At 47.6% G+C, this 26,593-nt stretch overlaps 2 protein-coding genes across 7 annotated transcripts in view; both read left to right on the forward strand.

Moving 5' to 3' along the window:
* The window catches only part of LOC120953087 (mucin-5AC), a 51,547-nt gene extending 49,119 nt beyond the window's left edge, over positions 1-2,428 (forward strand). Inside the window, exon 5 of the mRNA XM_049606554.1 lies at positions 5-2,428. Coding sequence (XP_049462511.1) covers positions 5-208 — 204 coding nt within the window. The 3' untranslated portion in view covers positions 209-2,428. The remainder of the gene's footprint in view (positions 1-4) is intronic.
* Positions 2,429-3,091: 663 nt separating this feature from the next.
* On the forward strand, positions 3,092-26,353 carry LOC120948260 (E3 ubiquitin-protein ligase AMFR-like). 6 transcript variants are annotated; one of them, XR_005750938.2, is made up of 12 exons: positions 3,092-3,347; positions 4,812-5,100; positions 10,077-10,809; positions 13,713-13,805; positions 15,273-15,356; positions 15,524-15,604; positions 19,741-19,896; positions 23,368-23,458; positions 23,520-23,883; positions 23,962-24,783; positions 24,862-25,721; positions 25,913-26,353. XR_005750938.2 is itself a non-coding variant. In XM_040364396.2 (11 exons), exons 3-11 carry the CDS (start codon positions 10,258-10,260, stop codon positions 25,142-25,144), a joined length of 2,526 nt encoding a protein of 841 aa, XP_040220330.2. In that variant the 5' UTR covers positions 3,092-3,347; positions 4,812-5,100; positions 10,077-10,257; the 3' UTR covers positions 25,145-26,353. The 6 variants fall into 6 exon arrangements, 5 of the variants coding, with proteins under 5 accessions (XP_040220330.2, XP_040220331.2, XP_040220332.2 ...); XM_040364396.2 differs by having other exon boundaries at positions 24,862-26,353; XM_040364397.2 differs by having other exon boundaries at positions 3,092-3,263; positions 24,862-26,353.
* Positions 26,354-26,593: the final 240 nt, after the last annotated feature.

Raw genomic sequence — 26,593 nt, forward strand, 5'->3', positions numbered from 1 at the left:
TTAGATATGTCCCAACAATTCGCCAACCAATCAGCGCGAGCTAATACGGGAGATGAAGATCGAAGAGTTCCTGACGCGGGCCAACTGTCTGCAGCTGTTGTGCGCCGGCGAGAAGCTCAACATACACGCCTCCAAGGTGGTGCTGGTGAAGTACAACGACAGCGTCAAGAGTCTGCTGCAGGTGCAAAGCTACGCGACACGCATCTAAGTGGGCGCTGGTGCTTTCCCGTATCGTGCGCAAGACTGAACCGATCATTAGAGAACAACAACATTGGAACAAGAACAAAAAAGGGCGGATGGTGTGAATATCCACAAAACGCGCATCACACGTAAAAGATTGAATTAGTAGACAGAGGGTGTGTTAGTTAGTTAGTGATTTAGTGGTATCGGTAAGGTTTGTAGCAATTTAAATGTAATTATGTTATTTCTGTCTTTCATCCCCTTTTTGCTCCTCATTCCTGTTTAATTAGTTGTTTTTTGTTTGTTTTCGGCAGCAGTTTCTGCTATCAATGTGTGTATGTGTGCGTGAGCGCGTGTGAATGTAGGAAATGAATGTAGCTTAATAGAAGAAAGGTTTGGGGGAGAGAGAGCGACAGATTGCGATGTGTCCTTACGCATCCTCCTGGTGGAGGAGAGAGATAGAGAGTGAGAGAGGTATTTAGCAAAAAAAAGCGATCGTGTTATTTGATAAGACATCCTTAGCCTAATGATTGTGATTTAGACACATTTGTGGGGTGGTGGTGTAGGTAGGTGTAGTAAAAGAACAGGTTAAAGCATATATATATAGACCAGCGAGATTGTGGCTAGCATATCCGGTACGGAAACTCTGTAGCATAAGCAAGCATATTTATTCAAACTTCCCTGACACGCCGACACCACACTCATCACTGTATAAGCGTGTGTGTGTGTACTCATTGATACAGTTACACTCCTCCTCGTTGGTTATGTACGGTTTGATTCGTTTTAGCAAACAAAACAAGGTGTATAGTGTAGCTTCTTTCTTTTTTTAATGTTTTATGTTAGTATTTTGTTCCGTTTATGTTTATTCTGTTTTTTTAGCATAATTGTGTCTGTTAGTTTTAGACTTTCGTTTAATAGAATCGTTTGTTTGTGTGTTGCTTTCGTTCGTTGCCCCCCCCCCCCTCCCCTTTGTGTAGTGTACCCGGAGGAAAGGGGAGCTAGCTAGCAAAAGGTGTAGATATGTGGCAGTTTGTTCAGTTTTAATCAATTTCGTTGAGCTAGATAGTAATGGTTTTTTTTGTGTTTATTATAAGTTATAGGCTTTTTTTCTTGTTGTTTGAGAGTATCGTTCTTTTATCGTTGAATGCGGCGGACAGCTAATCCCTATTTTGCAGTGAAGAAGTGGATAGAGGATACTCGAATAGATCGTGTTGTGTTGTTGAGCAGTAATTTAGCAAAAAAAGGAAACATGGAGAAAGGAAGAGACGGAACTCATTGACTGATTGTTCACTATTTCTTTACATTTTTTGTGTGTGTACAAGATGGTAGCGAAAAAGCCTAAAATGGAAGTAGGAACTGTGAACAAGGTTTGGGGCCGTAGAGTGCAGAGTGCAGGTGCCTAATTGAATGAGCGACAGCTACGAGGTGTCAAGGCTAATGATAAGGAAAATGACAATTTGAAGGTTTCACGGTGGTGTGGTCCGAGCGTTTCGTGTTGTCCATGCGGGGACCGTCCCCGTTACGACACCACACCCTCTGGGGTAGGATTGTTGAGTTTTTGAATGTTCCAAGTGCAATCATAGATTTGCAAATTTTAACGCAAACGAACCCACGCAACAATGATAAAGGGATGAAGGACAGGTTGTAGCTAGCAAACGAGGCAGGAAAGGAAAGAAAGAAAGAGAAAGGAAGGTGTAGCGTGTAAAGTTTTACTACACGAAGGGACAGTTTCGTAACCGTATATATTATACACACACAATTAGTAAGAGGGTGACTTTCGCGTCATCTTTTCAACGGCAGCGGTGTAACAAGAATGATGTGACAAAGGAATATAGGATACGTAACGTAATTGGAATGGCAAGCAAAACATGTGATGATTTTCGAAACGAGAAAGAAAAGTAAAACTAAAGCGGAACACTTTATAGATAAGCGAAAGGGGATGGCAAATGGCGAAAGGGAGGGTATAGATGCAAACCGAAAGGTGTTTGGTTAGCGAGATAGAAGAAATACAGATATAGAGAGAAAGAGAGTAATATTATACAATTATTATTATATGTAATGGTACTATTAACGAAACAACAGCGACAGCAACTAAAAAACGACTCCGTACATCCGATTACGAATATTACTCTACGTGCGTGCGTAAAGGATCGCGTGGCGCAAGAACCATGTGGATTAAACATTCATATGTGTGTGTGTGTTTGTAAAAGGATAAATGAAATGTATTCGAAGCAGATGTGTCGTGAAATGTTTGTGTTTATGATTTATGTTCCATCTGAGCAATATGATGACATTAAAAACTGTTTGGAAAACCCTTGGTACATACTTATAGGTGCGATCTGAGGCCCTGATCACGTGTTGAGTTGTACTGACATGCTTTATGCAGCCCTCTTTCCATACATGTAGGGTTAAAAATAAATTGAAATAAAAAAATAAAAAAAAATAAGTAACTGAACTACACTGGAATCATGGTTCAACTTCTTTTTAAATTGACCTTCATTTACTAAGGTAACTTATCAATCCATGCTGTGCAGAGGAGCAAAAGTGCTGAATCCGTAAACGTAAACATTTACTGTGAACAGATTAGGCTGCGGTCTATGCATGCCATACAAATACCAAGCACATACAACAAATGAAACATTTATCCGTGAAGCAACAATGTCTTGTTTCCTACAATCTTGAGTATGCTTTCCTTTTTTACTCTTACTCATTGTGTCTTTTGTATGGGAATAAAAATTATATGATTATTTGCATTTCCCGCTTCTCCACCGCAAAGCGAAAAAAAACAAACACAACAAAACGACTGCTGTCAAAACTGTCCCCGTCCCATTACTGTCAAACGAACGCTCCACTGTCAGTGCACGACGCTGCGAGCCGACCTGGCCACGTGATCGCCTCCCCCCTTCGATACCGTTACCTTTTGGGCAGCGCTCGCGCATTGTTGTGATTGTTTGTTCGCGAAACAGTGTACGCGAAGATATACCTTTCGTCGCCGTCGTAGTCGTCGGTCGCAACAACAGCAGCAGCAGCAGCAGCAGCCGGGTGTACACGCGTGTGCAATTTGCTCTACGGAAATACAGAAAGTGAGAAAGACAAGTGCAGTAGTGCTTGCGACAGTGTAATATTATTTTGCACAACTTCGTAGCCGTCGCATTTTTCTGCCGGAAGTGAGTAGTGTGTGCTTGCGTGCGTGCGTTCGTACATGTGTGTGTGTGTGTGTGTGTGTGTGTGTGGGGGAGTCAGATGATCTTTATTTGTGTTTGCCATCGGGCAAGCAGCAGCAGCAGCAGCAGCAGCTGCAACGCAATCATCTCAGTTCGGTTCAGGGGGTAGTTGTTTGTTGGGAAGAAATTTGCCACAGCAGCAGCAGTAGGCACACAGCTGCAGATTGCATTGTGTTGGTGCGCGTGTTTTAGAAGGCACAGAGTGTATACACATTAGTAGGCGGGGGAACGGGGAGATTCACGGGGGATGCTCTCTTTTCTATTTGTCTGATAGAACTCGGGCGAGGAAACACACTCGGTGTGTGCTTGAAGTGGTGAAATATGGACACTTTACACACGCTGACGTAGCCTAGACGCAGGCTGGTAGTAGTGCCGCGGTAGTAGCATACAAAATACACAATCTTCGACGGTGTGTTCTATTTCTGTTCGAGGACGAATCGCCTTTTCCACTGTCCTAAGTGTGTGTTCGTCGACCGTTCGCCGTTTTCTCGCTTCGTCTCCCAGGTGTTTGTTGTTCTGTATGTGTGTGTGTGTTTGTGTGTGAGTCGAGTATTTTCGATATCGATTGTGTGTGTGTGTGTGTTTGTAAAAAAAGAAAAGGAAAACCCGTCATGTTGCGGTAGAAGGTATGAATGGGTTGTTCCCCCCTCCCTCCCCGGGGTGGGTGGATGATGGTGGACAATGACACCTATTGCACAATGCAAAAAGCCGATCCAAGTGGTTGTGATAAAAGTGTCACTTGATAAGGAACGGAGGAAAAGGTGCATTCCCTTACGCCAGCGGGAAGAATGTAAAGTGGCGTTTTTCCTTCCTTTCTTAACCAATTCTCGTCAACCCGCCCGTAAGAAGGTGTATAGCCTGCATGTGTGTGTGTGTGTATTTGTGTATTATTGAAGCGAAGCAGTGGTGGTAGTGGTGGTTGATGTCGTCTTGGTCGTCGCCGTTGTCGATTCCCCACGGCGGCAGATGAAAATGGGTGCATCATTGTGTCACCGACAACGGGAACAACAGCAACCACCACCACCACTACTGCTGCTGCTGCTGCTGGGTGCGCAGTGCAGTGAAAGTTGGCCGTTTTTGGGTTGAGAAATATCGAAGAAAAGAACGAGAAAAGTTCCGTGTGCTGCGAAGAAAGGAAGAAAAATCGGAGGGGACACTACACCACTTTTATACACACACACAGATCACAGCCTACTAAAAGGGAGAAAAGGTGCATTTCAGGTGCGATCATCAAACACACGGTGGAAAGGAAGGAATGTCCGAACAAAGGCACCACTGCCGGGTGAAACTAACTGAACAAAACAGTGAGGGAAAGGAGCAGAAAAATAGAGCATCAGCGATCTGTACGAACGGGGTACTGAACGCCATGAGTCTGTTATTTATTTGATTTCTTATTCCCATCTCAAGTTACCGCATTACCGTTGCGCGAAGCAGCCGGTGAAAAAGTGTGTAAAATTTTCAATCGGTTTTGTGTGTGTGAGTGTGTTTGAGCAAAAGTAGGTTATTCCGTCGTCGAGCGCGGCTAAAACGGAAGCAAAACACCGGGTGTGATTAGTAACGCCACCGCGGACGACGGGCTGCCGGGGGGTTTGCAGCTGTTTGTCTCATCAGCGCAGTGTGTGTGTGTGTGAGAGTGTCCGGGACCGGGTGTGGAAGGAAGAGAAAGAGATCGAACGGCGCGGCGCGGTTGAAGTAGGTAAGTGAGAGTGCGGGCGGGGGAACGGGGCAGTCACTTGCTGTATTGCTTATCGGTCATCTGCTGTGTGTTGATTAAAGTTTTCTAGGACGACGAACCGGGGGGATGTGTTAGATAAGGTGTGTACACCATGGGTGGATTGATGATGAAGCAATGTTTAATGTTCTTCACCATTTTGGAGTATATGTCGCAGTTACAAATTATTCAATAGGCATATCAAATTGTGTTCTTGGGACATATCGATCTTTTGAATCGTCTTGAAACCCTCGGAATGGAAGGAACTTAACCATGTTTTTAAAGAATTGGTAGCTGGAAGGAAATGTTGAAGATTTGGAATTGCATCTTGACTGACGTTGAAGTTGAAGCAAGCGTTGGAGTTGCGTGACGTTGGATGTCATTTGGGGTAGGTTTTAGGTATTTCATGGCATACTGCAAACAGATGTTCAGAATATGTCCCGACATGTGTCCAGAGAATAGTTCTGATTTCAAGAAATTCTTTTCATGTTGGTGTCATCCTACATCTCAAAGATTCATATATGATCCTTCATATCTTCAATGTTTCTCCTTTTGGATGTTCATATCTTCCACGAGTTTCGTACTGCACACTCGGGGCCTCTGGTATTTACAAGATTTGATCCAAGATCCGTGATGGGTTGAAGCCCCGAATGGACCGTGCCCCCATACGTAGGACTGATTATACTGCTATGGATAAACAATAAGTCACTGAAAGCCAAGCCTACTAGTGGCACCTGTAGGACTTGACCGATAACGGTTGTTGTGCCAAAGAAGAAGACGAAGAAGATCCAAGTTCCAGTTCTGTAGAAGTCGTCGAATTAAGCATCAGATCGTTGTTGAGCATCTTAAGAATGTTGGAAGATTCCACTGCTATGGCAACGTACTTTTACGCAAGACCTGATCCAGAGACATCAGACATCAGAATCACCGTTACCCAGCTCCGTACTACAACCTCGGTAATAACAAAAGTCTGGGTTTGCTTTCCCACTTACTACCTTTACCAGGAAGTATGTCACAAATATTTGTAACAGTGTCCACTTTACTTTGCCCACGGTGACTGTTTCACATTTTAGCACGTCCGTGAAGGTGTGTGCAGCAGCAGCAGCAGCAGCAGCAGCAGCAGCAAGTTTTCCGTCCTCTTCTTTTATTAGCAGCAGGTGAGGGAAAAATATTTTCCGGAACACGGCTATATCATCGCGGGACGGTGAGCGCATTTAAAAGACCTTCCTACCCCCCTCGAACCCCTGCTCCCCTCTTTTCGAGTGAATGGCTTTGCGGTTTTGTGCGCAACAAACGATCCGCTCTTATCAGCGAACGAGAGCGAAGATGATAAGAAGCGTTGTTTACACTCTTTTGTTGTGGCGGAGGTTGAGAGGAGAGGAGTGGAATGGGCCCCTTGTTGGCGTTGTAACCAAACGTTTGCCGTCTGCGGAGTTGTTACAAGTGGTGTGGAGCTTCTAATTGACCTGGTTGTATTTATCTTATCTTGGTTGGGATGGGGGGGTTTTAAAGTCCGTGACAACTGATATCTTCCTTCCGTAGGGGAGAGAGCAAGATCGTCGCCCAGTGTCGCCTTCGTGGCTCGTCAGAATACATCATACACCATGGGGGAGTGGGTTGTACACAATCCGCTGAAACTCAATCGATGCAAAAAGACACAAGACAGCCACAACCTCTCGACGGCTGCTGCTGCTTCGAGGGATACTGAAACCGGTTTCTATACCGGTTGGAGCCACGAAGGGCTACGCAATTATCTGCCCTTTTGCCGGCGTAGCTCCTAACCTCTCTTCCTCAAGCGCGCTGTAACCGCGCCGGACCGGTTCAAGTCACCCATGTCCCGGAAGAAAGTCAGTTCGAGGACTACCGAGAGTGGTTACGTGATCATCCTACCCGACATGGCGCCTACACGGGTTAAGCACGGGTTGGCTGGTCTGGTGGTTCAGCGCGTGGTTGTGAAAATTGATTTTAATTTGCCAATTTTCTGGCATCATTTTTTGCAACCCGCATTCGTCAGCTCTCCTTTTGTCTGGCGCTCCTTTAATTGCGGGATGATTATTTATCGACACAGTAATTGTGGAAATCGTTTCGTCACTCTGTGTCATGTTGACACAGTTGACAACTTTGTAGTGGAAGAAGTTACTGCAGGCGACACTAAGAGCATTCCTCTATCAAGCTCCTCTAACCCACCCAAACGAGGGCTGTGTTTTGTTTTGACTGCAATTGTTTATCCTTTTCTCGAATGATGATGGTATGCGTGTGCGAGCGTGCGGAAAATTTGAACCTTTTCAGCACGGTCATAATTATGTCATGATTTTGTGTAGCAAACAGCGCTGCGCATTATGCCAAGTATTGTCGGGTTAATGAATTCGAGTTTACGAATCGCTGCTGAACCTGACCTTCACTTCTACTTGATGTGCGGCTTCGTTGCGCGTGAAACGACAGTGGTTGTCTGAAGAAAGTGGTTTGCAACTTGAAGTTATTGACAAGAAAAGAAGCCCCCCAAACGGCTTGAGATGAACTGAGAAACCCTGCATCACCTGATTGATGGCAGGGAAGAGCTTTGGTGGACCTATTTCGTTGAATGAAACGTTTTGCAACAATCCGCGCTTACTTTGCTACATGAATGCCCCTGTAGTAGCTTCCCAGGTGTTGGTGTGTGTCCCGTTTACCATCTCTGGGATACCAATTCTATCCCGGCTGCTTTGTTTGCTTTCTCCTCGGGTCAAAATTATGCGCAATTTTGTGCTCGGTGTACCACACAACACACTAGCTCGCCGCGATCATCGATGTGCTAAATTTAGTTGCGCACAGTAGGCCGAAAGACGAGGAAGGCCTGTGTAGGGAGCGGTTGCTTTCGGTCACACCATTTCATTCACCTTTGTTAGTGATGAAGACGAAAAAAATGGCGCACATTTCTTAGACTGTTGTTAGCTCAAAAGGCGTAGTAAACGAGTGTAGAAGGAAGAAGGTCCCACAGAAGTCCACACATGGTTCGCGATTGTTCAAGTAATGCATTGGAGCGTCGTCCTGGAAGAACAACACACTTGTCACTTGCGTTGGAAGGCAGAAAAGAACGATTTGTTTATAGAAGAAGCAACACGGCGTAACGACGACGCAACCTAATGGAACGCTTCCAAACGGGTAAACTTCTGCTACGCCCCATGGGTTTAGAGACCAGGGGCGCGCGCGCTTCTCGTGTGTCCTTCGTGGGTGGGAGACGCGCTTGTATAAACAGGAACCATCCACACCCACCCCCACGATGGAGGTGGTCCGCGGGCAGCAAGCACTACCGGCAGATAGATAGGGGAATAATACTATGTTTGTTTGAGTGTGCGGTTGGAAAATATTTACTCTGTAATCGATGGATGGATCCAGCACAAAAACAGCAGTGAAGAAGAATCCGTCCCGTGATTGTTGTTGTTCAGTTGTTCTGATAGTAGGAGCAGTTTGGGGGCGTTGGGGTGAGTTTGTTTTTCAAGAATTACGTATTTAAAAGCATTCTAATCTTCCGGTATTTATGTAGCTGCTTGCTCTGGAGATGGGGGATTTGTTTGACATTTGGGCTGAGCAGGGGCCAGGCTTATCGTGCTGTTGGTGCTTGGTGGAGCGGTGGAAGTGAGTAAATTAATCCACAACTGGATTGCAGGGACAGGATGATAATTGTTTCGTTTGAAATTACTCGCCCACTTGAGGTAGATCTTGTCATAAGACCCTTTGTTGATCCATTTACCCCGATGGCATTAGTTTAGCCTTAAGCTAGGGTTTGTTGACGGCCAATTGTCACTGCTTGGTAAGCAAACAAACTTATCTCCCGTTATGCTGTTAAGTCCACCATTGCCAAGCGCTCGAAAAAGGAAAAGATTAATCAAAACCCTCTGCCGACTAACGGCGCTCTAAACAGGGGCACTTAACAATCGGTTAGGACCTGTTGCCAAAGCGGTTAGATCATTAGTGCGATGGATCAGGATCGATAAGGCTTATCTACGGGGGCACATCGAAATTGAACGACAGTGGCCCCGATTTTGGAATCAGTTGAAGGAGCTCCACTTTTGCGTTCGTGTGGGTGGATGAGAAGGTCAAGGTGTTAAACATTTTGTTATAAGAAAAGGAAAAGATGTTTCTTTTTACGCCTCTAATCGTCTAATCGCTGCTAACCTTCAATCGTCGTCGTCGTCTTCGGACTTTATTGCACTGGAACGGTCGCGAAACTGCTGCTCGCCATCGTCACGCCGACCATCCAGGGACATATTATTTTGCGGGAATAATACCTTTTTCTCTGCTGTTTTAGAGCGTCGGAGAGGGGAGAAACAAAAAAGTTTGACCTCAAAACAGGCGAAAAATGATTCTCGCTTCGAAATAATCAATATTCATAAATCATGCTCACTGTTCAGCAGCACCATTGCGGCAGGGAGAGTGGCCAAAATTCTTGTCCTTTATAGTAAGTTGGACGAAAAGAAGTGTGTGCGTGTGACATTTTGATAAATTATTAAAACAAACCTTCTTATCGAGGTTTTTTGAGCGGAAAATCCCAAACCGGTTTGCCCGGGGGAGGGAGGCCAGATGAACCTCTGTCCAAATGCCACCCCAAAAATAATCGAACGAGCGAAAGACAGAAAGGAGATCGGCGCGCGCTGGCGGCCTGGCCTTGTGTCGCCGGATGGGACCTTGTTATGGGGGAGCGACGATTTATCAATGCGATTGTCAATCGCATCCTCGTCCGTCCGCACCTGCTCCTCCCGGGATTGTAGTGTCCCCTATTGGTTTCCAATAAATCAATGTCCACTATCCCTCTCGGGAGGCGCCACCTGTCAATCGCATCAAATCACACGCGGAAAGCAGCGCGCGCCAGTATTGCGGAATGAAGGACACATTTTTCTTAATTATTGTTATCCTTTTCAGCGAAGCTGCATAGTATTGACGTTTTACTAATGAGTTTGTTTTTAACTTTTGTTTTATTTTAGCACTGAACAAGAAACGTGGAAGAGCAAGCAATTTTTGAAAGCGATCGCTGCAGAAGAATCTACATAAATGGACTGAAAAGAGAAAGAGAAAGATAGCATCCGACCGTTACGTCCAGAACAAACTGATCCTGCGACAGCATCCAGTGCTAGGAATCCAAACTCCGATCTCAAACACACCACCATGCCGGTTGCATTGAACGGATCCGTACCGTTGCCCTCGGTGCGGGTTTACACCAGCGTCACGGTACTGCTGATGTCCGCCTGCCTCTACTACGCACTGGCCATGACCAGTGATCCAAACTGGAGGCAACACACAAACATCACCAGCAGCACGACGGGCGGAACGGTACCCACGGCGGGTGGAACGGCGTCCACAGCAGCAAACACAGCCACGAGCGCCGCCAGCACCGCTGGAGGACCGGCCGGTGTGATCGACGGTGCGGTAGAGGGTGCCGGGGGTAAGCTGGGAGAGGTAGGAGGCGCCAGTGCCGCCTCCTTGCTGTCGGTGAAGGAGATCGACACGCTCGAGGAGAAAATATTAGCGGCCGCCGATCTGTCCGACCTGCGCCAAATGCTGCAAGGGGGCGGCAGCGATGCACCAGACGAGGACGACGCCCGGGAAGTGGAGGAAGGGGACGAGCGGTGGCTGGTGGTGGGCAACGATACGCGATCGCTCGGCGCGTACCTGAAGGATACGGCATCGTTTATGGCGACGGAACCATTTTGCATTTGGGTAAGTGAGCACCGTGCGGGCCCCAGTCTCCCGCTCTATTTGCTTAACGTTGCGCTTATTTGTAGAGCATTTAGTTGACATAGCATTCGAATGGCTGACTGCTGCAAGAATGCCTTCGTTCTACGATGACACAATACCCACGAAGGTACGCCGGCACACGACCACGGCTCTTCGGCTCGTTATTGGGGAAGCCGGGTGTGTTTAGCTTTGGCACACACACGCACACAAGCCAAGAGGAGAGGGCCGCCCGAACGGAATCCGATTTCCGCAATCCATGGACAAACGAGTTTGTTATTTGGTGTGTCGGTTGTTGTTTTTTTAGCCGAACTGGGGACGATTGGACAGAAGAAAAAGGAAAGAAAGACGCAAAGTGCTAGCAAAAAGTGAAGTAGTTTGGTGACCTTGGCGAGAAACGGGGGGGGCTGGCTGGTCGTAGCCGAAGAGGACACCCGCTTGACGATTTGCTGGTGTTTTAACTTATTCCTCTCACTCGAGCCGAGACGACGGGCAGCAGAAAATGATCTAGCCGGACGCCGGTGGGTTCAGCTGATTGGAGCTTTAAAACATATCGTGAATCGTTAAGTGAGTGAAGTATTGGAAGGAGAATAGAATAGCCAAAGCACCACTCTTGAGGGAACCGTTGGAGTGTTTGCTACTTACCGCTGGATTCAATTGGGCTTTCGAGGTGTACCAGCGTGAACGTTACGCGTACTTGGGCCTTCTAATTGGATCAGCCAAACTTCCTGTCACGCTACCGAGTAGCGTCACAGGGGCTTGCGGGCGATACCGATAGAGGGTGTTGAGTCGTCCCACCTGCCAGCTGCCTTGGTCAGTGGTATCTGTTGGAGGTAAAGTAGCATTTCACTGTCAAGTTCAACCGGTAGATCTGCGCTGGGATGTGCCTCCAAAACGCAGATGATCTCAAGGCCGACAGTGTGTGGGGCTTGAGCCGGCGACAATCTCCTAGCGCGTTAGCAGCAAACGTTTTGTCATGACATGTTATGTATTGGAAGGAGACGTTTTGCCGCAGGTTTCGCATGTTTTATGCATGGTGATCGTTTATTTCATCCACTGTGATGGTGATCGAGACTGTTAGCCGGAGGTACTCGAGCTCGATCGTACGGGGGAATAGTTGGGATCTTGGACTTACCGATCTTGTATGAGATCATTAGCATAGAACGAGTCAATGTGAAAGGAACGTTTTCCGGGATATTGGTGGGTTTTTACCCGCCTGTAGATTAATGACTCGATAAAAGTGATCTGTATCCACTTCACTACTCAACACAAGTATGACTTGCCGCCTGGTGCTACTCGATCGCAGGGGTTTTATGATTATTCCATCGCCGCAAAGAGTAGGTGCGCTCGCTGGTTCGCCTCCAGCTCGCAAACAATAGGTTGTTCTTTATAGGTTGCGGTCAGATTTCATCATCTAAAACATCATATGCCAGACAGTGGCAGCCTTGACACCCCAGCACAGCGGTGGGTTGGTTGGCTGTGGAAGCCACAGGAATTTGGAGCTTATTTATCGTTTGAGCGTGTCTGAATTTGACTTATTGCTTAGCCACTGGCGAAGGTGGAGCTTCCAACCGTGTTGTGTACCATTCCTGTCATTAAGCTATTCTCCGGTCAGGTGAGCTGCCTGACTGACGGACGGAATACGGTTGGTGGGTGCATTAGAGCGTATCGAGGTTTCGGGCGTGCGTTCGCATGTTCACGATACACCCGCGACCGGTGCCATTGGCCTTGTTTCCAATTCAGCACAGCGAGGTGCCATAATGATTCTGGAATTTTAACGCAAGTACGATGGAGAGGCTCAACAGAGCGGATTGTTCTTTTACGCGTTCTAAAGCCATTATAGTTTTATGGTGATAGAAGAAGTACCAATATCCACTACCATTGCTACACGAAACATATGAATTATTCAACGAATGCAATAGAATTGCTTAATGTTTTAACAGTGTGGCTTAATGTTACGGTTCTTATCAGCATTTTGGAAGCAAGAGCCGGTAAAACAATCTACTTAAGATGCTACTTTCCGCCTCGATAGTTCCGTTAGAGATCGTTCATCGCTCGTGGCATGGGATGCACAAGATGATCCCGCAAGAAGCAGCCAGCCAGCCAACTGGTTAGGCGCACATCGGGAAGGTTCATCGGCCTGCCGATTCCCGCCGATCGGATCGGATGGGACTTACGCAACGGCGTAAAATTATGCATCCATATATACATACTACGCAAAGCACCGCTCGGCAGGACTGGATTCGTTTCCGTGCGGAATATGTTACGTGATGATCCGCTTTCGGGTGTAAGGCACGACCAGATGATGACCAGTGTTGTCATCGATTCCAAAGCTGAGGTTGGTTTTTGTTCTTTGTGGCGTTTTCTCTCCTACCATCTAGCACGTTCCGATGGATGTATAAGGTATTAGGAACAGAAGAGCAGTTGTGTGAATATTTAGGTGTTTTATTTCGCGATTTTTTGCAGTTACCTGCAGTTACCCTCGCCGATTCCTGGTGAAAGGCCGTGTTAAATTGTGGAAAGCGCGGGATAAAGGGTAGGAAATTAGCAAGTTATAGCCTTCCCCACAATATATTTATAGTTGTTTTTTTTTGGGATAAATTTGAAACTTTCGCAACGACTTTCACTTTCGCCGTTGACGCCACGAACAACGATCCAGACATGGCTTTGACTACTTCACACGACAACTCTGACTTTTCTCGCTAGAAGAGCAACGTTTGGTGGCGAACGTTACCGCGTGTTTGCTGATCAACTTCGATAGATAATTGTTGTTCTAATGTTCTCTCTTTTTCTCGTATTTCTCTTTCACGCCTTACCGGATCACCGTCATCACCGCACGTTCGATCGATGGAACTGGACTGGAACCGGATCGCGCTCGCTCTCTGCAGACGTTAATCAACACCGCGTACTGCTGCCTGATACTGCTCGGCAAATCGATACAGAAGTTCGTCTTCGGTGAGCTGCGGATATCCGAACAGCAGGTAAGGAAAAGGGCACGATCGCGTGAAGGATGTGTTTGCTTATGGACGGCGGCGCCGCGACCTTCGATCGGTTCGGTAACGCAGCAGCGACAGCAGCATAATTATGCGAATTATGATTGGGGAGTGCAGCGAGAAACGGCGTGGCTTGTCTGTGTGTCTGTGTCTGGTGTCAAACGTGGGCAACTCTGGGCAGCTCACCGGTATGTCCGCTCGGAGCTGAGCGAATATGCGGTGCCTCAAGACCTACCATTAGCCTAGATTAACTGTTATTTTTTGTGTGGTGTATTTTCTGACTTGCCCCGTCGGTCACAACCGGTGAAGGATAATGCAATCGATCCTGGGGTGTGTGAGTTTAAGATTGTCTACCCTCTCCTCTTGGCTTGAAACGAAACAAGAGGAGGGTGTGTAAGGAGGTGTTTTCTACTTAGATTCTTAGCGGCAAAGGTGAACATTCTTTGAAATTGACCTTGGCGATCGTGTCAGACTGGTTGCGATCGCGCGTGCGCGCTGGCGTAAATTGAAAGCGATCGCTTTCGCTAAGTCAAAGCCCGAGGGGCAACCTTTGACTCCTGTCGATGTCGGGGTTGCTTAGGAAGTGTAGCGTTGTTCCAACCAACATCAAAATGTCTTCATTGAGAACAGGACTAGCCCGGCCAAGTAAGCATCGAACGGAAATGAGAGTTTCCCCCCGCCTTTTTTTAATCCGATCGAGAGCCAAGCGGATGGCAAAACCGGTTGTCTTACTGTGTGTGTACAGACGATAGATATATATAAAACAGGATGAAGTTTGGCTTTTTTTGGTAATGATTACGCCATCCGCGAGGTTTCGTGCTTCGTTGGAGATTTATGTGGATCAAGAATAGACAAATGGCATCGCTCAAAAAGGCAGCCAAAAGGTTGTGAAAGATAAACTGATCAATTGATCTGGCTGAGCTACCAGTGCAGAGTTTTAGAACGGAGCTGCTTAATTATTGCCTCCGACATTTCGAAGCATTTGTGTTGTCTTCTTATCATGAGACTTTGCGAAGCGATTAATATTTAACGTCGTTGTCTTAATTTGCGATCACTGCTCCGAGTGCTCTGCTGCGCTGCATGGCTGTCGTCGTTGCTGGGCAGTTTTGTTGTTTATTTTTCTTCTTTTTGCTGTACACCAAACACACTGGCGCTCAAAATGTTGAGCTCTCTTAGCCCGTTTGGCTATTCTGTCGCCGCGTTGTGATATCGCCGCAAATATGATTGGGTGACATTTTTCGTCGTTTGTTTTGAAGCTGCCCCGTCTGTGTGTGTGTTTCGTTTCGCAAAGGAAAGTTTGTTTTCTTTTTTAACATCTGTGGCATTGTTGACGCAACAAAGGACGGGCAAAAGCGGATGGATCTACCGGTTTCTCTAGAAAATTCTCCCCAAATGATTCATGTGTTTGTAATCAATATTTGTTTCGTTCTTTTTTTGTTGCTTTGCTCATTACAGCACATGAAGGACAAGTTTTGGAACTTTATCTTCTACAAGTTTATCTTCGTCTTTGGCGTCGTGAATGTGCAGTATTTGTACGAGGTAAGTACTTACGATCAGCCCTTACGCGGCGTCCCTGACATATGAACTCCTCCCGGGCAGAAGTGCGCCTGTTGATGATGATGATGATCGCTTGATGTGTTTCCCATTACCTTTTTACTTTCAACTAATTCCTACTCTCTTCTTTCCACCCCATCGTACCATTACAGGTCATACTGTGGGTGTCGTGGTTCTCGGCACTCGGATTCCTACACCTGCTGTCACAGCTCAGCAAAGATCGGTTCGAGTATGTAAGTATCATTCTCCAACGGCGGGGTGCGCTGGGGGTTAATGAAAAGGATGGTCGCAAATAGCAATATCGAATGACGCGTCGAACCTTTGCGCACGTACACATTAATCACCGCCACCCTCCTTCAAGACGACGCAACGCGGTAACGGCAACGGCGCGGTGCTTTACGTGACGACTTGGTTGGTCGGTTCGTTTTGGGGCGGGCGATAAGAATCACTTCCTAAATATTTACCTAAAAGGGACGAATGTTTGTCGTGCCTGTTTGTCTCTATCGGGTCTGGGTGTTTTTCAACCATTTGGCTGTTTTGTGTTTTTGCTTTAGACACGATGCAGCATGGGTTTTATCTTCCACAAGCGAACACCACTTCCTGCAGCGATTAATGGCCCCGGGGAACTAGTTTATTCGGCACAAAAAAGGTATTCAGCGCACAAAATTAAGTGGAATAAGCGAAAGTTTCTCCTGCGCTGAACCGTTTTTGCTTAGAGATGAGATCGTTGATCGAGAGGTGTTTTTTTGTTGTTGTTGTCGTTAGTCTCATTACGCGTGCGGACGAAGTTGCTGGGATCCGTTAGCGAGAAGCTGAGCGATTAGAAAGTGACCAAATGTGTCCGCAATAGGGTCGGGAAGGGTGGTACCAGGGGTTGGTACTTCAATTGCTGCGCACGTTAAATAACGCTCACTTTACCTATCAAGCAGAGCACCAGAGCCGCCAGATAGTTGAGACGTAATCATGCGCACACCACAACGAAAGAGTGTGTGTCCCCGCAGCGAGCAGGACCCGGGATCAGCAACAACCACCACCACCAGCCCAGCAACACGCACCAACACGTCCAGAAGAAAGTGCGCAAAGTGAGTGCGCCCAAAGTGATCGAGCGCTTGAATTGACCAAGAGTGTACTTGTGGCGTCAGCGTGTTTCTGGAAGGCTCCAAGGGGAGGGGGTGTACTTTCGCGTACGGAGAGTGCACATTATTAGTGTTAAGTAATCGAGGTGTTTTTTTTTCCTTCTTCTTTACTTCACTCTCGTCTGCTGAACGATCACCTTGATTGGGGACAGTGTGTGGTGCTTGATGATGATGATTGGGCCGGGTGTACACGCAGGATCTCGTGTGTGTGTTTTTGTTTATGTTGTCGCTAAATAAGTGCTTACACGGAGGGGTTTTTTTACTTCATCGACGACACAGTACCGGGGTTTTTTGTGTGTGTAATTCACGCATGCATTGATCGCTTTTTTCCTTACTCCTACAGCACGTTTGCATGCAAAAAATTATATGGAAGGCTCACTTTCACTTTCTTCAGATACTTGAATTAAGCGAGACTGATGGGGTCACTGATGTCCTGCTGCAGGCTGATGCAAATATTATGATCGTAAAGCAATGGCTTTCCGTTGCAATTTGGAAAGCCAAACAATGGTTTCTTGAAGTGTATGCTGTACACAGGTTAGCTACAAAGAGTTGACATATGCCAAGAATGTGCTCTGTGCTGTGTGCATGAAGTAGGCAGTAGAACCTTAGTCGTTCACACACTTGAATCATTGACAGCAAAGCGACTGATGACGTCCGTCCGACGTCGATCGTGTGAAACTGGGTGGCCCCTGAACGTCTTGCAACATTAGCATACAATGCCTAGTACCCAATTGCGTTCATTCATTTCGTTTGAGTACTCTCAACCTCGTGACACCTACTACTTTACCCCTGTCACAATGGCGGCGTGCATGCCCTGGAGGAGGAGGAGGAGGAGGAGTGCAGTGTTGCATCTCGGTCTGATAAAGGGGTTAGGTGTACGTGCGAATGGAGGGAAGCAAATTAGACGCAGCCATGTAAAGTTAATCGCTGGATTTGGTGAGGAATTGCTCGAAGGTATGTAGGCATTAGGAGAGTGTCTTGCGGAACTCGGTGTGGTAAAAATAACACACCGATAACATACCGTAACAAATGGCTTCTTGCATATCCCCACTTCCCCCTTGGACAAGGTGTTGTGACGTACGTACCGCTCTGATGCAAGAACTTTTCCGAAGGGAAATGTTAAGCCACAGCTGAGGAACCGTGTGTCGCATGGGAGCTATTTTCGTCTAATTGAATTTAATGAATCTCTTTACTATTTATTTGATTGATGGTTTGCGTGTGTTGTTTGCTTGTTGCCAAAAATGTAAAATGCGTGGTGGTGGTGGCTCGATTGTTCCAGAACCTTCACTGCATTCGGCGGTGGTGAATGCAGTCTGTGTGTCTGTGTGTGCGCTCGCTACAGTTTGAAAGGCGTCGTTTTCCTGTAGCCCATTTTTGGAAGAACTGGTATCAATTACGGCTACGGCAGTGCGTCTCGGTACTTGTTTTTCAAGCTTAAACGTTTCCAGTTGGTCGAATGGCTCTGCCATTGGCGAAGTGAATTACATTCTAAATATATCGATGCTTTCGATGGTGCGAAGCGAAGGACATCAAAGTTTGTCAAGTTTGTAGGGGGAGACATACGGCTGGGGCCCTTTTACCAGGGCACGTAATTTCCTACGAAACCGGTGTATGGAGGTGTGTGGTTCGTTGGCAACAGGTAGCCAACAGGCTACCTCGCTGGGTTGGTTTATTTCTTGTCGTGCATATATTGTAACGACGACGTCCACCGTCCACCGCCCACTCCCCTGGATTGGCCAAGAACCTTCGCCTCGCGAGAATCGATCAACGATGATAGGAAAGGTTCTGTGTTGTATGACATAACAAGCTCAATATCATCGTCGTCGTTGACATTATGGGGAGTTGAGCTGGTGGCTAGAGGGAGCGGCCAGTGCCAGTGACAGCTCTTCCCCTGGCGAAGGTGGACTTACGTATTGAGCAAGGAGGAGGGGGTCGTTGTTGCGTTGAGCGGCGATTTATCGATTAGAACCAATACACTTGTCACGGCGGTGGTTGCGGCACTGGGGTACACGGCTGATGTGTATCTTCACCGTTTAGCCGTGGTTTGCGTGCCCGACCACGCTCTCCACCGTCCATTAGCCTTGGAGCAAGGTTAGCGCGCGTTCTAGAGCGCCTTCGCCTGCATCGACGTTGAGTTATCATCATCTCCGTCATGTGCGCTCTCCCTCATGCATCGTCTGTGGAGAGCCACTTTAGCAGTGCCGGGCTATGATGCAGCTAATTTTGCATCAGGCCGTAGTTACGGCGGGGTGTTGCGATCAATTGATCACTGTCACTGAGTTATAGCAGTGAGCTGGAGGAGATTTGCCTTGGCGTTTGGATTCACAGGAGAAGGAGATAGAAGAAAGCTAAAGGATCTGTAATGTATGAAACTTATTACATAAAACGGAAGTAAATGAGGGAATTTAATTAGCCACAAAGAAGGACACAATTCGATGCTCGGGAAAGGTTAACTCCGGTGGATGATATTTGAATCCCTTCTCCAATTGGAGCATTAATTGCAATTTACTCACTGCATGTCTCCAGCTCCTTCGTGCGTTCGTTAGCGTGCAGTTCGAATCAACCTTATAAGCCTGCATTGACGTAGACAATCTATACCGGTTTCGCAATGCAATAACCGGTAGCGCTTTAGTTGAAGCATCAAGTGAAACAGCCGTCGGAAGGGAAATCGTAGCCTTTTTTGTACAACGTGACGCTAGAATGGCGTTGCTCGCTCTGTAGAAGGAAAGGGTACATTATTGGCTGTGTAATATGCTAGACATTGGCTAGGGACCGGTATCAGTAATCCAGTCACCCAGAACCACCGTGTGCGTGATGAAAAGCTTGAACTACGAGATGGTCATGCCCTGTCGCGTTCCATTTTGGTTGGCCTTTCGATTCCGCTGGGGCTAGAATTTCTTGGGTAATCTTCGTTCGGTTCGTAGTGCGGTAGTGCGTGAGTGTAGGCTGGTGCTTCTTGCTGCCTTCGGGAGTCGTTGGCCTTGTGCAATGCACTTGAACATGAAGCCGACCGTTGAACTTGTTCTTGGTTGAAGCTGTTGAAGCTGAAGTTACCTCAGAATACCTTCGGTGTGGACGATCTAGTTAGTAACTACGGTTCTGGAAAGCCAACTGAAGCAACCAACCAACCCACCAACCATGATCGTGCGTCAAGATCGTTGGCCTTTATGCTCCCCCCCCTTGATATAAGCAAGTTATTAAATTCTTTCTTTGTCTTTGTTCGTTTGTTCCAGCTCTCCTTCTCGCCAACCACTCCAGGATGGTCCCACTTCCGGCTGATCTCGCTGCTCGTAGCCATCCTCGCCCTGTCCGGGCTGATGGTGGGGATCTCGATCGGTGTCGGCGTATTCTTCGGTGGCTTCAATACGTTCGCCTTCATGGCGGCTGAGGTGAGTTGATATGTCGTTGCCGCGCTTAATTACAAGGCGTCCCTCGCGAGCCGCCTTGAATTGGAAGTGGTAGCGCCCTTTTCCCTTGACAGACATGTCCCTCCCCCCCACCGACCCGTGACGAGGTGGTGGTACGGGTCATCGGAGGACAGAGAGACACACACACGCGCACACACGCGAGATAGGTTAGTGGGTTACTGGAGCTTTTGAAGCCAGGCAAACAATGCAGCAGAGAGTGACTGTTGTCGGTCAGGGTGATCTGTTGTGTGCTGCTCGTATGCGGAAGTTTTATGACATCGGGACATATGAAGCAACAACAAAAAAAAAAAACGGGGAAGCTGCGGAACCTTCCGACGAGACAAGACGCGCCCCAACTGCCAGACAATAGCTCCAGACACTCGTTCAAACACCGTCGTGAATATGATCGTGTAGGCATTATGCATTCACCTCTTGTCGCAAGGTTTGGCTTGGCGGCGCCGTTTGTGTCATGACCCCATTGGAAGTGCTGCTGGGGGATCATCGAGCGTGCTGCAGCGTTCGATCACGTTCTCCTTTCTTGTGTTGGACTTTACTGACACGGCACTAAACCCACTTCTACCTTGGGTTTGTAGATCAAGTGATAAGATTAGAATCACAATAGAGAAGGTTCCCCATTTTTTTTGCCCCCCGAAAGGCGTGGCAGATCTATTTGGAGACTGTTTGAGGCTACAGACTTTTGTGTAACATGTTTGGTGATTTATTTGTAATTTTATATACATCTTTTTAGCCCCCGACACCTGCCACACGGATTCCCACGAGACGAGCCGGGCACGATATGGAAGCGGCTTTCTGCACCTTTTGCATCGTCAATGAAGCCGTCTGACCATCTGCGTCCGTCCGTCGTCCGACACTGTGACAATGCAATATGATCGTACAATTTGTGCAGAAATTATGCATTCAAGAATTGCTTTCATTTTCGCATTCGCCTGACCGGCCGAGCTCTCATGGGAGTGCAGAGAATTGTGGAGGGCGTATTATTTTATTTCGTGACGGGTTTGTCAGTACAGTCGAGCTGCTGGTGAGAAACGGTGACAGACAACGGCGAAAAAAACGGGGAAGGACACATACCAATGAGCTTCTCGGGTGGCCTTGAAAGAGCGCGTATGGTGTGCGGGGTGTGTATTTGTCGCTATCGCGCACAGTGCGCTAATTGAAGGCCCTTTTCGGCGTGACACCCCCCGCGGGAGCCAAAAGTCGAAGACGGTGAAGAACGCTTGATGGAATTGTTCGAAACATTGAAGCGACCTTCTTGTTGGAGGCCCGGCGTGGTGGTGTCGCCCCTTGTGCAGCGAAAAGGGAAGCAAATGAATTCGTCAAACACACTGTGTACCGCAAGCGACAGAGTTGTGGTTGAATGCTTGTGTGTACCGGCCATGCCATAGGTCAGCTTCGTACGTTGTTGTTCGTACCCGTTCACTTAGGGTCCCGCAGTTGTCGCATTTCGATTCGCGATTATCCACGAATCAAATTGTTCAATTTATTCCGATTGCGCGTGTGCGCGTTGTTGATCATCGTTTGCCTCCCTCTACTGCTGTGCCACACCACGGCTAACACCGGTGGATGTCGCATGAATCACGTACTAGTAGAGTTGGTGGAAGAGTGCGCCGCCTCGCTCCAAAACGGCAGGGTCTTTTCGAGGGCACCACCACTGCCACCCCGCACACCATTACACACATGATCGCCTTCTCTCCACGATCGTCGGTCGGTGTAGACGATTTGTATGGATTGATTGCCGTTGCCATTGCGCCGTGATCTAAAAATAGCTCAAGTTCTCCAGTTGTCTGCCTTCGTTGAGGGGGGGGAGGGCACTGTTTGTGTGTGTGCGACGGAGCAGGGGGAGACAAGGCAAAGGGGGGAGAAGTGTATGGATATAATGCCATCACACCTAATGCATTGGCGGAGGTGCTTCAGTATGTAATTAGAACGTGGCCTAAAGGTTAGAACACAATCGCAAGCAGTTCTTGGCCAGACAGAACAAACAGTGTGGCTTATGTGCGTTTGGCTGGTTTAGCTTAACAGTGCGCTATAAAGGGTTTTTTTTGTTACGAAAATGATAACGAAAACTGCATTGCGTGCTGACGGAGAAGGAAACACACACACACACGCAGGTGGTTAATACATGCGCATACGCATTAGATTGTAAGGTTGATGAGTCAATCGTGTTTAAGGACGATTGCATTTTGGATACGATCGAGTGATTCACTGAAAGGATCGCGTTTAAAGGCAATTTTCGTTACTGCAATCTTTCTATACTTACTGATAGCGTGACACTAGGCGTGGATTTGTAACAAAAATAGAAAGGAATGGTGCGTACCCTTAGAATGATGGTGTTGGTCAGGACGTTCATATAGAACTAGAAGAAACGGATGAGCCAACTACCTTTACGTGGGCTGCTGGCGACTTTAAAATAATTGCAAAACCCTTTGAAGCGTGACAATACCTCAATGGCTCGGGTGCTACATTTGCTGAAATTAGTTTTAATTATTTCACTTTCAAAAAAACGCATCCCCTTTTGCTCTAGTCGTCGTTCCGATCGATTGATTTTGTTTTATGATCGCTGCTAAAACGCCGCTTTCGGCGCAAATGATCGATGAAGCCTTTTAACGGTCATCGAGTGCTAACTCGCTCCGATGTTGTTTTTTTACCCCCCCTGGGATCTACCTCGGTCGTTGTAATTTTAAGCTCTCTCTCTCTCCCCCCACGGAAAGGGCTGTGCTTGCTACTGCAACCCTTCTTCCCGTCGACCGGATCGAACGCCGTTTCCACGCTTTTTTGCACTCACGTGTCTCCCTGTGTAGTGTACGATGCCGCGTGCGCCGTGTCGCCGCGCAAAACCGCACCAAAATTACTCTCGCGCAACCCAGCACCCCAAACCGGCCCCAAACTGCTCCTGTTGTCGCGACTCACTCTGCACGCGGCCACGTTTTTGTGTGCGTGCTTTCAATATTAGTCGGCGATGATATCGGCGTCACCATGTGTGCACGCGGCAAAGGGGGTAGTCTTGCCACCAAAACGCAAGAAACAATGCGATACAAACTGTTGCTGTTGCTGCTGTGGTTGATGAACAACGCCAGTGCTAGTCGATAATCGTATGACACTAAATGGGTATGGTGCGGTACCATGACTGTGGCGTAGCAATTGCGTATCGGTATTGCGCTATCGGCTTTTCGGGCGTATGACGAACCCCGCTCAGCGCCTACTGCTCTATGCGTCACGCGTAAAAGGTACAATCGTTTAATTGTGTCATAAATGTCGCCGTGTGTGAGCGATCGATTGTTTTGTTTACGTTTCGTTCACTTTCAATGTCAGACGGGGTGTTATGATGGGCTTGCTAATGCGTTTTTGAGGAATACGATTGTTTTTTGTAACATACTCATAGATTTCAGAACAATATACTAATAAAATACAATCTCTCTTTGTCTCCTTTGGCAGTGTATCCTGCTGAGCATACGCACGCTGCACGTGCTAATACGCTACGGCATGTTCCTGCACGATATGCGCCAGGGCGGAATCGCAAATGAGTGTAAGTAGCGCGACGTTTTGAAAAAAGAACTCTCGACGCAGAAGCAAACTAACAGCAGCAGCTTTCTCATCCTTTCCAGCAATCTCCTGGGATAAGCGGGGACCGGTCGCGTACTACATTGAGCTAACGTTCGAGGTGGCCGCCCTGATGGTGGAGCTCGTGCACTACATCCACATGATGCTCTGGAGTAACATCTTCCTGTCGATGGCGAGCTTGGTGATATTGATGCAGTTGCGCTACCTGCTGAACGAGATCCAGCGCAAGATCAAGAAGCACCGCAACTACCTGTGGGTGCTGAATCACATGGAGAAGAGCTACCCGCTGGCGTCGAGCGATGATCTGAAGCAAAACTCGGACAACTGTGCCATCTGCTGGGAGAAGATGGAAACGGCTCGAAAGCTACCGTGCGCCCACTTATTCCACAAGTAAGTGTGATTGTTGGCTTTGGAGCAAGCGCAAAAAGCAATGATTTAACACTATCGTCTTTGCTCGGTACATTTTAGCTCATGTCTACAGTCCTGGCTGGAACAGGACACTTCCTGCCCTACCTGCCGTCTCGGGCTGAGCGTGCATCAGAACGGTGGTCCACGGGGCAGTCCGCTGCTGCCGGATGACATCCGCATCGACGATCAGGACGGTGCGGTTGGGGGCGGTGGTGGTCGTACGGCCAACAATCACTTCTTCCACTTCAACGGCTCGCGCTACGTGTCCTGGCTGCCGAACTTTTCCGTCGAAGTGACGCACATCAACAGCATGCTGCGTCCGTCGGAAACGCTTCCAATTACGGCGGCCGCTGTGGGTAACCATACGTCGCAGGTGCGCAACATGGCCCGCCACGTGCAGGAGATGTTTCCCCGCTATCCCCTTTCCGTGCTGATCGGTGATCTGCAGATTTCGCGCTCGATCGAGGTGACGATCGATAACATTCTCGAGGGACGGCTGCAGGTCCCCGCGAACAGTCCCGAGGACGAGGACGAGGAGACGCTGGGAGCGGCAAGTGTTGCCTCGATGGCCATGAGTGGATCGATGGACGGAGACAATGGCGATGATGATGATGAGCTGTCGGGAGAGCTTTCGACACGATCGCTTACGAATTCACTGTCTGCGTCGTCCCTGTCGTCACTGTCCTCGCCGGCCGGGTACGAGGTGGAACGTGGCACTAACATCTTTGGCAATTACGATGCATTATTGCGGGACGATACGGTCGAGGAAATTTCATCGGCAACGTCCGTCCCGCTGGGGGATCGGTTCTCCAAAAGCCCTGAGGAGCGGGAAAAGATTCTGCAACGCCGCAAGGAGCAACTGCTAGCGATGGCTCGAAGAAGGTATATGTTGAATGGAAGATGGTGACAGGGGAGAGTCATAACTAACGATCGGTTCCTTTTTCCTACTCCATATTTTAGATATTTGGAGAAGAACAAATCCGAGCTAAATCACCAACCGTCCACATCTGCGACGGCTTCCACCTCGAGCACTGTTAGGCATCGAAACAAAAGCTGTATGGAAACGACAATAGTCGAAAGCGGTAGCAGCAGCAGCAGCAGCGGCAGCGGCAGCAGTGGAAATAATCTGTCAAAGTTAAACCCGTCCTTATCACCTAGCCACCATCAGCAGCGGCTTTCTGTGGAACAGCAGCAGCCGCTGGATGAGGTACAGCAGCTGGATCATTCCGACAGCAGCTTTTAAACGGAAACCGGAAGCACTGATCATTCGTGTGACCAAAACAAGTATCTCCCGATCGGTGTATTATGTGTGTGTGCGTGTGGATGGGTGTGTCCTACTCACAATGGCGCCACAAAGCTCCGTTTAAGAAAAAAAGAAAGAAGAACTGTTCCTTGTGGCCGGCGGTGCTGTGAAGATTTTAAGTTTCAATTTTATTACTTTTTTTTATAAAGGCAAACCCCTCTAGACGACTTTTCTCGCTGATCGTATATTTTAGCTTAAATCTTTCTTATCGTAACGTACGTAGCCTTAGTTGTTTAGTTTTTTGAAGATATTAGTCAGTCAGTGTGTGTCAGTCATGTGAGGGGAGAAAGCCGAGTGAAAATGCAAAATTATTAACAAAAGAAGCGATCATGGAGCATGGAGAGATATCATGTGTGTCATTTTCGGGATAAGTGTAGTGGTGTTGTACACCGAGCTGGCTTGGCTTTCGATGAAGATCAGCTCTGTTAATTTAGGCAAACAGAAGACGGAAGACGGTCGAACAAACTGTCGGAAGGATCAGTTTAGATCGTAGTGGCCAAATCGATCAGTGACGGAGGTATGTAGGATACAAACAAAAAAGAGCCACTGACTTTTACCTCCAGCCGATTTGCTCACCTGCTCAGGTGGGAGCGCAATAGAGAGCTGCTATGGGCGAATCGAGAGGCGAGCGATCGCGGGAGGGGATTGAATGAGCGAAACTGAAACTAAACACGATAAAAACAAGTTGTGATGATATTTATTTTCTAGGAAACAAACAAAACCAATCAATCGATTAAGGAAAAAAGGGCGCAAACGCTAAAACAACAAATCATACTGTAGTAGTCGTCGGGGTAGCTTTCTTCCTTCTCCTCCGAAACACGCTTGATAAGGTGTAGAGAGAGCGAAAGAGAGAGAGAGAGAGAGAGAGAGCGACCGAAGCAGAGGAAAAAACATTTGGTATTAATGTGTTGAAGCTGCAGCTAATGGGATAGAGGGTGAAATCAGCAGGACGAGGAGACGGATTTCGTTCGCTATAATCGCATCATCGTAACGCGCAGTATGTGGAGTATGCAGTAGTCAAAATTGGCAAGTAAAACACACACACATTTAGCGACAAGAAAGACTCAAACCAACAAAAACAAAGCAGAATAATAATAAGCAAAAATGCAAACACAATAAAGAGTAATGTTCGTTGTTATTTCGTTTTAAGCGGTAGTTCCGGTGCCGGTATGTTGGGTCCAGTGGGGGCGAGCACATATTTCCGAATTTCGTATTGGGGGACGCTGCTGGTGTTGATGATGAGTGACAATTGTAACGGTTTTTGTGAGTGCAGGGTGATGGGGTTTGAATTTGAAATGTTTCACGGACGTTCAACGGACAGACGGCACTCGGTAATCGTTCAAGCCGTAGCTATAAACTCAATCCGCTTCACAGGGTGGCTGTAAAGAA

This window comes from Anopheles coluzzii, chromosome 2 (assembly GCF_943734685.1).
Source record: "Anopheles coluzzii chromosome 2, AcolN3, whole genome shotgun sequence".
Lineage (NCBI taxonomy): Eukaryota > Metazoa > Arthropoda > Insecta > Diptera > Culicidae > Anopheles > Anopheles coluzzii.

Coding starts and splice junctions, on each gene's coding strand:
- LOC120948260 (XM_040364396.2), top strand. CDS start 10,258: ATGCCGGTTGCATTGAACGGATCCGTACCGTTGCCCTCGGTGCGGGTT. Junction 15,357..15,523: donor ATGTGCAGTATTTGTACGAG/GTAAGTACTTAC, acceptor GTACCATTACAG/GTCATACTGTGGGTGTCGTG. Junction 15,605..19,740: donor GCAAAGATCGGTTCGAGTAT/GTAAGTATCATT, acceptor CGTTTGTTCCAG/CTCTCCTTCTCGCCAACCAC.